The sequence below is a fragment of the Mustelus asterias genome, chromosome 25 (genome assembly GCF_964213995.1).
Source record: "Mustelus asterias chromosome 25, sMusAst1.hap1.1, whole genome shotgun sequence".
Classification (NCBI taxonomy): domain Eukaryota; kingdom Metazoa; phylum Chordata; class Chondrichthyes; order Carcharhiniformes; family Triakidae; genus Mustelus; species Mustelus asterias.
The window spans coordinates 45351285-45365350 of NC_135825.1; the positions used below are offsets into that span (position 1 = coordinate 45351285).

The following is a 14066-nucleotide window of genomic DNA, read 5'->3' on the forward strand; positions in this document are numbered from 1 at the left end:
CGATCTTTCTCTACACCCTAGCTATGACTGTAACACTACATTCTGCACTCTCTCCTTTCCTTCTCTATGAACGGTATGTTTTGTCTGTATAACGTGCAAGAAACAATACTTTTCACTGTATGTTAATACATGTGACAATAATAAATCAAATCAAAATCAAAATGTACAATTTAATCCAAAGAGACAAGCAACTCTTTAATCCTGGCAAATGCCTTCTTCTGCTTAACCCTTTAGTACCACTGCTGACCTCTTTACAGCAACTCTCTTGAAAGTTTATAGATGACAGTCAGATTTAGTATTAATTTTCCCACCTGCTTGATCATGCTTAAACCAACGCCCCTTGACATTCAATGGTGTAACCATCACTGAATCCCCCACTATCAACATCCTTGAGGTTACCATTGACCAGCAACTCAACTCGACTCATCACATAAACACAGTGGCTACAAAAGCAGGTCAGAGCCTAGCAATACTGCAAAGAGTAACTCACCTCCTGACTCCCCAAAGCCTGTCCACCATCTACAAGGCACAAGTCAGGAGTGTGATGGAATATTCCCCACTTGCCTGGATGGGTGCAGCTCCAACAACACTCAAGAAGCTTGACATCATCCAGGACAAAGCAGCCCGCTTGAATGGTATTCCATCCACAAATATCTATTTCCTCCACCACCGACACTCAATGGCAGCAGTGTATACTATCTACAAGCTGCATTGCAGCAATCACCAAAGATTCTTAGACAGCACCTTCCAAATCCACGACCAGATCCATCTAGAAGGACAAGGGCAGCAGATACATGGGAACACCACCACCTGCAAGTTCCCCTCCAAGCCACTCACCATCCTGACTTGGAAATATATCGCCGTTCCTTCGCAGTCACTGGGTCAAAATCCTAGAATTCCCTCCCTAACGGCATTGTGGGTCAACGCACAGCATTTCAAGAAGACAGCTCACCACCACCTTTTCTAGGGCAACTAGGGATGGGCAATAAATGCTGGCCAGCCAGCGATGCTCATGTCCCATGAATGAATAAAAAAGATCTGCACGTCACCAACAGACTGAAGCTGTGGAAAGTCTTTAATCACTTTGGTATTTTGAAGATCTACTGTTTTGGTGTATAATTTGGTCTAAAAATTTGATAGTGGCTTTTCCAAACCTGCACTTTGCATTCAGAGTGGAGCCTGCTTGTTCAAGCACTTTTCAAACCTCCCAGACTCTATGATTGTTCCCATTTTTGTTACCACAGGTCACCCATGTGGCAAATAATTCCTTCCTTGCCTTCAAGCATGTTAGGACATAATGCATTGAAAGGTTTCTTGTGCAAAGGATATGCCAAAGTGAAGCTGATTGAAGCAAAAGCAACCATAGACAGTGGTAGATATTGTCAACAGCCTTGATTCTTGGTCAAGGAAAATCTGCCAAAAACCCACTGTTGGCATCCAGCGTTGTAAAAGGAATTCTTTTGAGCAACTTTGCCAGACTGTCATCAACGGGAAATGTTTGAAGGATGGGATTCTCTGGCCACACTTACCTCAAAACTGGAGTATTCCACCCGAGGTCAATGGATCTTTGCATGTCTCAGTATCCACCAAACTCCTCCCCTCTCTGTCCCCTCACCTACATACCATAATCCTGGGAACAATTCCCTCAGGTCTTTGGCTGTAGTCTTCTGCTATCAGAAAGACTCTTCCTCTTCACTGTTCTGTGATAGCACATTAGACAGCTGGGAACTAATACTTTTTTGATTTGGTTTATTATTGTCATGTGTACTGGGATACAGTAAAAAGTATTGGTTTCTTGTGTGCTATACAGGCAAAACATACCATTCATAAAGTACATTGGGGAGAAGGAAAAGATAGGGTGCAGAATACAGTGTTGCAGTTAGGGTGAAGAGAAAGATTAGCTTAATATATAACAGGACCATTCAAAAGTCTGATGGCAGCAGGGAAGAAGCTGTTCTTGAGTCGGTTGATACGTGATCTCAGATGTTTGTATCTTTTTCCCAACAGAAGAAGGTGGAAGAGAGTATGTCTTGGGTGCGTGGGGTCCTTGATTATGCTGGCTGCTTTGCCAAGGCAGCGGAAGTGTAGACAGAGTCAATGGATGGGAGACTGGTTTGAGCGATGGACTGGGCTACATTCGCGAGCTTTTATAGTCTTGGTCAGAGCAGGAGCCATACCAAGCTGTGATACATCTAGATAGGATGCTTTCTATGGTACATCTGTAAAAATTGGCAAGAGTCGTAGTGGACATGCTGAATTTCCTTAGCCTTCTGAGAAAGTAGAGGCATTGGTGAACTTTCTTTACTATAGCCTCAGCAGAGAGGGTCCAGGACAGATTGTTGGTGATCTGAACACCTGGAAAGTTGTCGACCATCTTTACTTCATCACTTGAAGTTTCCTGAAGTCGATGACTATCTCTTTTATTTTGTTGGTATTGAAGGCGAGATTATTGTTGTCGCACCAGTTCATCAGATTCTCTGTCTCATTCCTGTACTCCGTCTCGTCATTGTTTGAGATCTGACCCACTACGCTGGTGTTGTCAGCAAACCTGAAAATGGAGTTGTCCCACTGAGGGGGAAATAAGGAATTTTGAACACGAAAGAGAACAATTCAACCTACAATACCTGTCTTTCCCCAGAATATTGATGAGTACTTTAAAATAATTCATGGAATTCATAGAATCCCTACAATGCAGAAGGAGGCCATTCAGCCCATCAAGCTTGCACCAATAACAATAACACCCAGGCCCTAACCCCATAACCCCACCCTTCTAATCCCCCTGACACTAGGGGACAATATAACATGGCCAGTCAACCTAATTCACACATTTTTGGACTGTGGAAGGAAACAGAGCACCCGGAGGAAACCCACGCAGACACGAGGAGAACATGCAAACCCCACACAGTCACCTGAGGCCAGAATTGAACCTGGGTCATTAGTGTTGTGATGAGGCAGCAGTGCTAACCACGGTCACCATGCCACCTGTTTATGTACATATGTATAACACAATAACCCTGTTCAAATCCAATCTAACCTTCAGAGCAATAAAATCATCAGGGCAAGTCACTTCATGCAACCCATTGTAAATAATCATCTTCCTGCCCTGTCTCCTCACTGAGCTACATTTAATAAAAACAGGTTAAAGAAGATGAATAGAGAATGGACGAATATAAACTAACAGATGTCGTAATATTGATAACTATTTACATGGAACAAAGGCTGAATTATTTAGTATCAACAAAGACTTTGTTCGTCAGCGCTTTAAATAGGGAAGTACAAAAGTCAAACTAACTTGTCAGCACTTGTTATTTATGTACTGAGGTGAGTAATGACCACTTGGATGAGGGACAAGTGAGTTCTGAGTTCTTGTTTAACTGCATTCCATTAAATGTTACATTCGTCAGTGAGGAAGGGCAAGATGAGGGCATGATGAAACTGAACTCTAATCAACTTAAGCCTCTGTTTATTCATGAATTCCGTGATGCTAATGTGCCAGTAAAGAGCATTAACTCAACCCAGATATTAAAATAGTCACAATCCACAACTTCATAGAACTCATGACCATGATTCAGCACCTTTTCTATGCAGTAAAAATTTCAGGATTTTTCAGTGAGTGTATCAAACAAAATTGAAGACTGAATTTAGGAGGAGTTATGAGGAGCAATAAGGTCAAAGGAACAGGTTTTCACAAGCAATGCAAAGGAGAAAGAGGTGAGAGGTGTAGGGAACAGAGGCAGATTCACAGTTCATAGGCCTTGTGCTCATCTTCATTTTTGCCACCCCCCAACCTTATGACCCTCTCCGCCCACCCCATGGACCCCCCAACCCTCCCTGAAAGTCTACAACCCAACTCCCTTACACACACTCCTCCCCCCGCCCCACTCCCTCACAATTTCCCCCCATCCCTCATACTCTCCCATTCTCACAATCCCACTCACCTTACTTGCCTGGGGTCTTCCAAGGTAGCCTGCCTCACTCCTTGTGGCTGTCACTTTTCTCCTTTACCTTGGGGCCAGTGGAGGTCCTCGCCAGCGAGGATAAGTATCTTCCCCAACAATGGGGAACAGACGTGATGGCTTCCCTGGTGGGACCGGAAGCTATTGAAGCCCCTGGGTGATCAGGGGCTGGGCTGGGCAGTGCCCTTTGGGCAGTGCCAGACTGGCACCCTGGCAATGCCCACTGGGCACCGGGCAGTGTCAAGGGGGCAGGGCCGAAGGGGAGGGAGTGGACCTGAAGGATTGGGGCCTGAAGAGGCAGGCCCATGACGGGGGGGGTGGGGGGAGCTCTATGGGGGGAACTCTGCATGGGGGGTGGGGATCGGCTGGGGCGATGACCAGGAGCAGGGGGTGGAATCAGATACAGTGATTGACTGAGGAGGGGGAAATCAGGGGCGCTGATTGGTCGGGGCGTCGAATAGGTATGTATCAGCTCTGCCCCTCCTTCTGCTGGCAAGAATCAGATTTTGCCTATTTCTTTTCTAAGTGCCATATGATTGTGCCTAGGATCTCAGTCAAAATATGGGCATAATTCTCTCCCGTTTTCATGTCCATCCAGCACTTCGAATATTTTTAGAACATAGAACATTACAGCGCAGTACAGGCCCTTCGGCCCTCGATGTTGCGCCGACCAGTGGTACCAATCTAAAGCCCCTCTAATCTACACTATTCCAATATCATCCATATGTTTATCCAATAACCACTTGAACGCTCTCAACGTTGACAAGTCCACCACTGCTGCAGGCAGGGCATTCCACGCCCTTACTACTCTCTGAGTAAAGAACCTACCTCTAACATCTGTCCTATATCTCTCACCCCTCAATTTAAAGCTATGTCCCCTCGTGCTAGCCAACACCATCCGAGGAAAAAGGCTCTCACTATCCACCCTATCTAATCCTCTGATCATCTTGTATGCCTCTATTAAGTCACCTCTTAACCTTCTTCTCTCTAACGAAAACAACCTCAAGCCCCTCAGCCTTTCCTCATACGATTTTCCCACCATACCAGGCAACATCCTGGTAAATCTTCTCTGCACTCTTTCCAACACTTCCACATCTTTCCTATAATACGGCAACCAGAATTGTATGCAATACTCCAAATGCGGCCGCACCAGAGCTTTGTACAGTTGCAGCATGACCTCCTGGCTCCGAAACTCAATCCCTCTACCAATAAAAGCTAGCACACCGTATGCCTTCTTAACAACCCTATCAACCTGGGTGCCAACTTTCAGGGATCTATGCACATGGACACCCAGATCCCTCTGTTCATCCACACTACCAAGTATCTTACCATTAGCCCAGTACTCTGTATTCCTGTTCCTCCTTCCAAAGTGAATTACCTCACACTTTTCTGCATTAAACTCCATTTGCCACTTCTCAGCCCAGCTCTGCAGCTTATCTATGTCCCTCTGTAACCTGCCACTTCCCTCCGCACTGTCTACAACTCCACCGACTTTAGTGTCATCCGCAAATTTACTAATCCATCCTTCCACGCCCTCATCCAAGTCATTAATAAAAATGACAAACAGCAGTGGCCCCAAAACAGATCCTTGTGGTACACCACTAGTAACTGAACTCCAGGATGAATATTTCCCATCAACCACCACCCTTTGTTTTCTTACAGCTAGCCAATTCCTGATCCAAGCCACTAAATCACCCTCAATCCCATGTGTCCGTATTTTCTGCAAAAGCTTACCATGGGGAACCTTATCAAACGTTTTGCTGAAATCCATATACACCACATCAACCGCTTTACCCTCATCCACCTCTTTGGTCACCTTCTCAAAGAACTCAATGAAGTTTGTGAGGCACGACCTACCCTTCACAAAACCGTGCTGACTATCCCTAATCAAATTATTCCTTTCTAGGTGATTATAAATCCTATCTCTTATAATCCTTTCTAATACTTTGCCCACAACAGAAGTAAGTCTCACCGGTCTATAATTACCAGGGTTGTCCCTACTCCCCTTCTTGAACAAGGGGACAACATTTGCTATCCTCCAGTCTTCTGGCACTGTTCCTGTAAGAAGTTTAACAACACCAGGTTAAAGTCCAACAGGTTTATTTGGTAGCAAAAGCCACACTGTGTTTACCCCAGTCCAACGCCGGCATCTCCACATCATGACTGTTCCTGTAGACAATGACGACACAAAGATCAAAGCCAAAGGCTCTGCAATCTCCTCTCTAGCCTCCCAGAGAATCCTAGGATAAATCCCATCCAGCCCAGGGGACTTATCTATTTTTACCCTTTCCAGAATTGCTAACACCTCCTCCTTATGAACATCAATCCCATCCAGTCCAACAGCCTGCATCTCAGTACTCCCCTCAACAACACTGTCCCTCTCCAGTGTGAATACCGACGAAAAAATATTCATTTAGTGCTTCTCCTATCTCTTCAGACTCCACGCACAACTTCCCACTCCTGTACTTGACTGGCCCTAATCTTACCCTAGTCATTCTTTTACTCCTGACATACCTATAGAAAGCTTTAGCGTTTTCCTTGATCCTACCTGCCAAAGACTTCTCATGTCCCCTCTTGGCTCTTCTTAACTCTTTCTTTAGGTCCTTCCTGGCTAACTTGTAACTCTCAAGCGCCCTAACTGAGCCTTCACGTCTCATCTTAACATAAATCTCCTTCTTCCTCTTCACAAGAGATTCAACCTCCTTAGTAAACCACGGTTCCCTCACACGTCTGCTTCCTCCCTGCCTGACAGGTACATATTTATCAAGGACGCGTAGTAGCTGTTCCTTGAACAAGTTCCACATTACAATTGTGCCCATCCCCTGCAGTTTCCTTCCCCAACCTATGCCAGCTAAATCTCGCCTAATCGCATCATAATTTCCTTTCCCCCAGCTATAACTCTTGCCCTTTGGTATATACCTATCCTTTTCCATTGCTAAAGTAAACGTAATCGAATTGTGGTCACTGTCACCAAAGTGCTCACCTACCTCCAAATCTAACACCTGGCCTGGTTCATTACCCAGTACCAAATTCAATGTGGCCTCGCCTCTTGTTGGTCTATCTACATACTGTGTCAGGAAGCCTTCTTGCACACACTGGACAAAAACCGACCCCTCTAAAGTACTCAAACTATAGCTTTTCCAGTCAATATTTTTGGTTAGATCGCCTCCGGAGTGTTGTTACCGGTGAGTAAACCAGCGTGTTTCTCTCCAGGAAAATAGGTTAGCTTTCTCTCAGATCTTACACACTCTGCCAAACAAAATCAAGTACACCCGGGGGCTATTCTTACCATTACGCCCCGGGGAGATCCCCACAACAGGCTCACGTCTGGACAGAGTCAATATATGGCGGAGGATCAATATCTGGTGGGGGGAGGGGGGGAGGGGGGGGTCAATAATATTTAAATATATTCAAATGAATGTGAAGCAGGTTCCCTCTCATTCCTCCCATCTGTGGGTGGGTTACAAGAGAAGACTCATCATTAGCATGAGTCTGGATTTTATTGTATTTGACAGAAAAGGGAGGTCTATACACAGATCAAATTTTCTCATATTACCTCGATGAAAACCAAAAGTGGACAAAAAAGATCATTAAATCAAAAAGCTTACTATTCCTGAATGACATACATGGTCATTGTAAATGTATATTACTGACACTAACTGTTTTTATGTCCCTCCAGTATTTAAATATGAGGTTCAACAAAACAGCTCGTTGCATTGGGACTTCTTTATACATCATTCAAACAGTAAGTAACGTATCAGAGCCCACTCTGCAGTTCATAGGCTTAGGCCCTGTGCTCACCTTTCAATCAGTCTATTAGTGGGTTAGTGAGAGACAAACCAATCAAGGTTCCAAGGGGGAGGCGATGGCCTAGCGGTATTATCACTGGACTATTAATCCAGAAACTCAGCTACTGTTCTGGGGACCCGCATTCGAATCCCGCCGTGGCAGATGGTGGAATTTGAATTCAATAAAAAATACCTGGAAAATTTGAAACCATTGTTGATTGTCGGAAAAACCCATCTGGTTCACTAATGTCCTCAGGGAAGGGAATCTGCCGTCCTTACCTGGTCTGGCCTACATGTGACTCCAGAGCCACAGCAATGTGGTTGACTCTCAACTGCCCTCGGGCAACTAGGGATGGGCAATAAATGCTGGCGAGACAGTGATGCCCATGTCCCACGAATGAATAAAGAAAAAGCTGGCTGTCCCAGTCTAATAACCTATTGACATTGTCTAAGTTCATTCACAAGGACTGACCACTTGGCTGAGATACCAGGAGATGAGTAAGTTGAGTGATCATCTGCCAGAAAGCAGCTGAAGAGAAAAGTGAAGGAGTGCAACTATGTCCTCTGGCGCAATCCTCCCATCTGTCCATGATAGGTGGAAGGCGGAGCAGGGAATTTAGTGGGAGCTGAAAAGTCAAAAACCCACTGGCATAAGATCACGTTGCAATTCTCCCATGGCATGTTAATGTTGGATTGTTCTTCCCGCTGGCTGGTGCCATGAATGCCATTTACATTCATTTACATCTCATGAATGCTGATTTAAAACACTGCCCACTGGCATCCCATCAGGCCTTCCACGCCAGTGTGAAAATAGATAGGTCTAAAACCCATTTTCTGAAGAGTGATAAGCACAAGATGGTCCTCAGTTCACAAGAGTCTTCGGGGTCATTGCAACAACTATTCTAGTGCTACGCTGATCCTGATGTGCTGGTCACCATTCTGCTGGGAAAGACTTGCTTCTGTTTCCATCTCCATGCCGAGTTGGTCTTCATGGACAGTACTGTCCTGCTGGGTCTTTGGACCCTCATGTCCTCATCTCAGAACAGTACAGTGCCTGAGTTGGGGAGTACAGGAGCCTCCTTGTCCCCCCAGTACCACATACAAGTATCTATCTGAAAAGGACTCTGCTGTGGGATTCATGCAGTTACTGCAACAAAGGTCCAAAGTTCAACTGGAGGTGGAGTGCGAGGTGAGGCTAGGGGGTGGGGGAGGGCAAGAACTCACAATGGCAGGCAGAGGGGCAAGGAGGTGGATGAAGGAGATGAACAATGGAAGGTAGAAGGAAGATTGAAGGGAGGGAACATGGATCCTGACAAGACTGCATGAAAAGCTCATAAACAGGGATATCAAAGAGGTGCCACAGGAAGGAGATGCTTAAAGACTCCAGATGTGGGGGAGAGGCAGGAGTAAAGCATGAGCTCGGGGGAGTGTGCTTGAAGTGAGGGGTAGATTTCTTATAGAGACTGCAGATCTCTTCCATCTGGGTTTTTGACATTTGGAGAACTCTGGTGGATGGGGAGAATGGTCTGAATGACTGGAATTGAAGTATAGCGTCAGGCCCTTTGAACTGGCCAACTGACAGCGAGCAGACAGCTCAGCAGTTGTGGGGAGGAGAACCCGCCTGTGCTTAATAAATGAGATTCCAAGCTCCGAATCTGGCACGAGATCCCACCATTCTGGCCAAGTGGAAAGACACCACAGAGCCATCCACCACCGCGCTGCGGGTACAATCTTACAGAAAGAATTGGAAGTGCTGAACGAGTAAGAAAACGAGAGTGAGTGGCACCGGCCTTACCGCTATTCCATGAGGCACAACCTTACAGCAGTTACTGTAATAAAAGAGCCTCAATGTGATTGTCTCTGGATTGGACCCGCCGGGCATGTGACTCACACCAAGTGGCTGCAGCTGTACACCATTAACAACGGAGAGCTGCATAAGCGCTAACAATGGGCACAGGCAGTCACGCCAGGAAGATGGCACCCAGAAGAACTGCCCCAAGATTCACAGGGCAAGGGATGGACCATCTGATGGACACAGTGGAGGAGAGGAGGGGCATTTCCTTCACCCAGGCTCACGCCACCAACGAGACGTTGACGGTGACGGTGGCAGCCAGTGTCCATGCACAGGCATGAAGGACCAGCCATCAGTACAGGAATAAACTAAACAATCTTGTTTGGGCAGAAAGGCTGAGTGTCCATCTCGTCCTGCCATCAGTCCTGTCTGTCACACCTGCAATGTCAATCCACCCCCTGAAGCCCTGCCACCTCTTAATATCCAGCCCCCTAGTGCCTGCCTCAAACCCCTCTGGCAACCCCCATCACAACCCCTGTCCACTGCGGCACAGCCTCGACATGTGCCACCCGATTGCCTCCACAGCCAACACATCCGCGACCCTGTGCCCTTCCGGCCATCAGACTTTCAATCCCCCCTTCTATCACCAGAGAAGAAGCTGGCCCATAACAGGAGGGAGTAGGAGAAAACAGGAGGTGGGGTCCCCGACCTGCGAATCTTCACCCTTGCTCTGGTGGGGGAGGAGGGGGACAGGATCTTGAACAACAGCCAGGAAGGAGTGCAACCAGGAAGTAAGCATCTACCAAGCTTTCATTCATATCACAAGTAAGTGACATGCTGCCCAGATATTTGTCCCTTCCTTGCCCTGAACTTTGTGTCCTTTGTTGGGGGAGCCCGGCCTGTATGGTGTTGCTGCCTCCGCTTCTGCTCCCGCTGAGAAGCCCCACAACAGCTTGGGGGTAACGTCAGATGAAGCCCGGGCAAAAACCTCTGAGGCCAACACCAATCAATTGAAACAGGCTTCCACTATACAATCCACCAGCACAGATACTATCACCACAGTGGGACAAGTTAGTGGTCAGGCTTCTGGGTCACTCTCTGGTGACACAGCCTTTGATGTACATCGGGTGGAGGTGGGAACATCCGAGGCCTTGGGCTCACAATGGCCTGCCAGAGGCAGGTGCCTGGCCACTGGGATTAGTTCTTTCTAAGTTGCTGGAGATGCAGCAGCAAAGCCAGGGTGTGCAGGAGGGGCTGTCAGCAACTCTGCAGGTACAGAGCATTGCATACTATCCAGGCCAACACTGCAAGGGTGGCATCCGCAGTGGAAAGTCAGGGTCAGGAAATGGTTGCCATGGGTTGCAAAGTCCAAGGCATGACTGAGTCACAGTGGGCCACGGCGGAGACACAGCGAGTCATGGCTGCAGGCTTCGAGAGCATGGCCCAGTCACAGTGGGCACTTGTCGCAGGCATCAAGAGCTTGGTCCAGATTCAGAGGGCCATTGTTGAGGGTTCCCATACCATGGGGCGAATGCAGTTGGACCTCCAGGGCTGGCAGGGCCAGGTAGTGCCAGGGCTTCTGGAGCTCAGTCTAGCTGCTCCACCATCCCATGGAGTGACCCAGGGGACAATGAGCACCCTGAAGAGGAAGGGCTGGAGGCTGTGCTGGGTCCTGCATCCGGGAGACTCCAGCCATCGCTAGGTCTTGCAGCTTGTCGCTAGAGCGGCATGGTGACACAGTGGTTAGCACTGCTGCCTCACAGCGCCAGGGTCCTGGGTTCGATTCCTGGCTTGGGTCGCTGTCTGTGCGGAGTCTGCACGTTCTCCCTGTGTCTGTGTGGGTTTCCTCTGGGTGCTCCACTTTCCTCCCACAGTCTGAAAGACGTGCTGGTTAGGTGCTAAATTCTCCCTCAGTGTACCCGAACAAGCACCGGAGTGTGGCGACTGGGGGATTTTCACAGTAACTTCATTGCCGTGTTAATGTAAGCCTTCTTGTGACTAATGAAAATAAACTTTACTTTAAACATTACTTTGAATCACCCCTTCCTGACACTGGTGCACCTCATGGGCAGTGGGGTGAGCAGGGTAGCCCGGATATGGCTGTGACACCGGAAAGTGAGCCGGGGCCCTCCGGGGGCACCTGCCAAGGAAATCACAGGCCACAGGGTGCGGAATGCAGCTGACCAGCTCCATCTCCGGTGTACATCCTGGGGAACACCTCGACATATTGGATGTAGCAATAGGCCTCATAAGATTAAGAAGTTGTAGGGTCACCAAGGGTGAAGGTCTGCGCTCGTTAGGTTAAGGCCAAAGTGCACCATTTATAATTACACACATATGTTTTATTGCACTGTTAAATATCAGCACTTCATGTTACTGCGCTGTTAGTTTCACCAATAAATGTTATTGCACTCACAGCTGTAACTAACCTGTCTGTGATTCGTCTCCCACAGGGGCGACCGCACCCACAAGGGCTCTGAGTATCATTCTGCACGGGAGAGGCCCTTCGGCCCACCAAGTATCTGATCCCCATTTCCCAACGCCTGTGCCAGACCCCTGACTGGCGTGGGATCCAAAGCTTTCATCCCGAGCTATCCCAGCAGTGGGTGTCCTATAGGCCCACTATGTCACACAGCCTGGCATGGCATCCCCAGCACCCATCGGACCCTGGGAATGCCAGCCCCCACCCGGAACTTTGAACCGTATTGTTGAGCCCCCAATCCTCACCCAAACATGGATCCAGGCGCCAGTGTGCAGTCATAGAAGAGGTAGGAGTCAGACTTGTGTGGCACCAGGGCAGCATCACCCTCTGGCCTGGACCAGTACCTCACTAACACGGCCAACTTGAAGCCCATCACCCTGGAGGAGACCAGTTGCGATTCTCGCCGGCATGTGGTCCGACCAGCAAAGGTAAGTATGGGTGAGTCCATAAAGAGCCATGCCGAATGCATTAACATTGATATGCAAATCGTGCCTTTTCGGACATGAAGCCAGTCCCCCTGCAACACGTTGCTGGAGCATTGCGAGCGGCATTAAAATGTGCACGAACCCGACTTTTTACCCCTGGTGCGGCCAGGCAGAGAGATCACAGTCTCCAAATGGGGGAATTCCACCCTTATGGTTCATGCAGCTCTCCCACCTTCGCACTGAGTCTGTGGCACAATCAAGTGAGATGAATTTAATCAAGTGGGTAAAGTTATTGATTTAATATCAGATATGGTTCCAGCTGAGATTATTGATTCATTATGTTGGATTTCTTTTTCCAGGTGTTATACACTGGGATTGTTATTTATGCCCCTGCTTTAGCATTAAATCAGGGTAAGTACAAGATTACTGGTAAAGAATGTCAGCATTCCATAGATATTGATGAACTAATTAATGTACAATCAAATTTCACTTTTACTCGGCTTCATTTACTATTGTTCCTGCCTTTGAAATCAATATCCTGACTGGGGATGAGGGGTATGTCAACTCTTGTGACAGGATAACTGCAAACCTCTTCATCCCTCTACAAAATAATGCAGAACTGGATTCTGTCTGTCCACAGAAATATGGGAAATATTGAACCTACACTCAAAGTCAAGGCAATATGGGCTCCATCCTCAGCTGTTATGGACATAGGGTTATAGCATTATCACCTCAACTCTGCGGCCTGTTCCTCTCTGTTGCTGCCCTCTGCCGGGTCAGAGTTGAAACCGATGATTGTCCTTCCTCTACACTGCTGGGGACAGTGCCAGGGAGGGTGTTCATTGGGGGTGGGGGGGGAAGTGTCTCCCATGAGAGCAAGGGTTCTGTGGCGGGTGTTCTGCAGAGGGGTGGGGGAGAGTTCTATGGAGGCTGGTCCATGGGGGAGGGGGTTCTGTTGTTGGGGGCTGTTCAAGGATGGGGGTGTTTGGAGGGTTGGGGTGTGTTCATGGAGGAGCGAACTCTAGAGTGTTTTCTATTTCTGATTTTGTTTTGTGTTATGACACTCATTAAAAATGGTGCCCTGATCTTTTAAAACCCAAGTTTCTGACAGGGCGGACTCAGAGTGTGGGACCTGCCCTTTGCATTCTTTTCCTATGCTGCTCACAATATGGCAGAAGAAGCTGCTGTTGGGGTCAACATCTTTCATGCCATTATTTTCCCACCTGCTGCCACTCTGTAAAAACAAGAGAAAACTCCCCCTTATATGTGCCTTAAGATAGGAGATAAGAATAAGATTAAGGTTAACGACAATCAAATAAGATTCTGTTACATTTTAACTTCAATGACCTTTGCTTCATCTGTTATCATAAGATTTGTGAGCACACAGTTTAAAATAATTCTGCCAACATTTATTTAAACCAAAACAAAGACAGAATATTAATGTAAAAATCAAGTCTTACATACAGGTTCTGAGTGTCACAGGTGTATTTTTGTGCTCTTTGTGCACAGCTGGGCACTCAGCTAACTTCATATTTGACTGTACGACTGATAGCCAACAATCAAAGATAACATTATCAGCCGCTCTGTTCCTTTGCAATCTCTCTCTGTCTTTTTCAATCCTTC

The 14066-nt window shown here is 47.3% G+C and overlaps 1 protein-coding gene across 4 annotated transcripts in view; it reads left to right on the plus strand.

Annotated features, from left to right (window-relative positions):
* LOC144511943 (sodium-coupled monocarboxylate transporter 1-like) overlaps window positions 1–14066 on the plus strand; it is a 673058-nt gene that overhangs the window by 593534 nt on the left and 65458 nt on the right. For all 4 annotated transcript variants that reach the window (XM_078242431.1, XM_078242429.1, XM_078242427.1 and 1 more), the window contains 2 exons: window positions 7636–7701; window positions 12803–12854. In XM_078242431.1, coding sequence (XP_078098557.1) covers window positions 7645–7701; window positions 12803–12854 — 109 coding nt within the window. In that variant the 5' untranslated portion in view covers window positions 7636–7644. The remainder of the gene's footprint in view (window positions 1–7635; window positions 7702–12802; window positions 12855–14066) is intronic.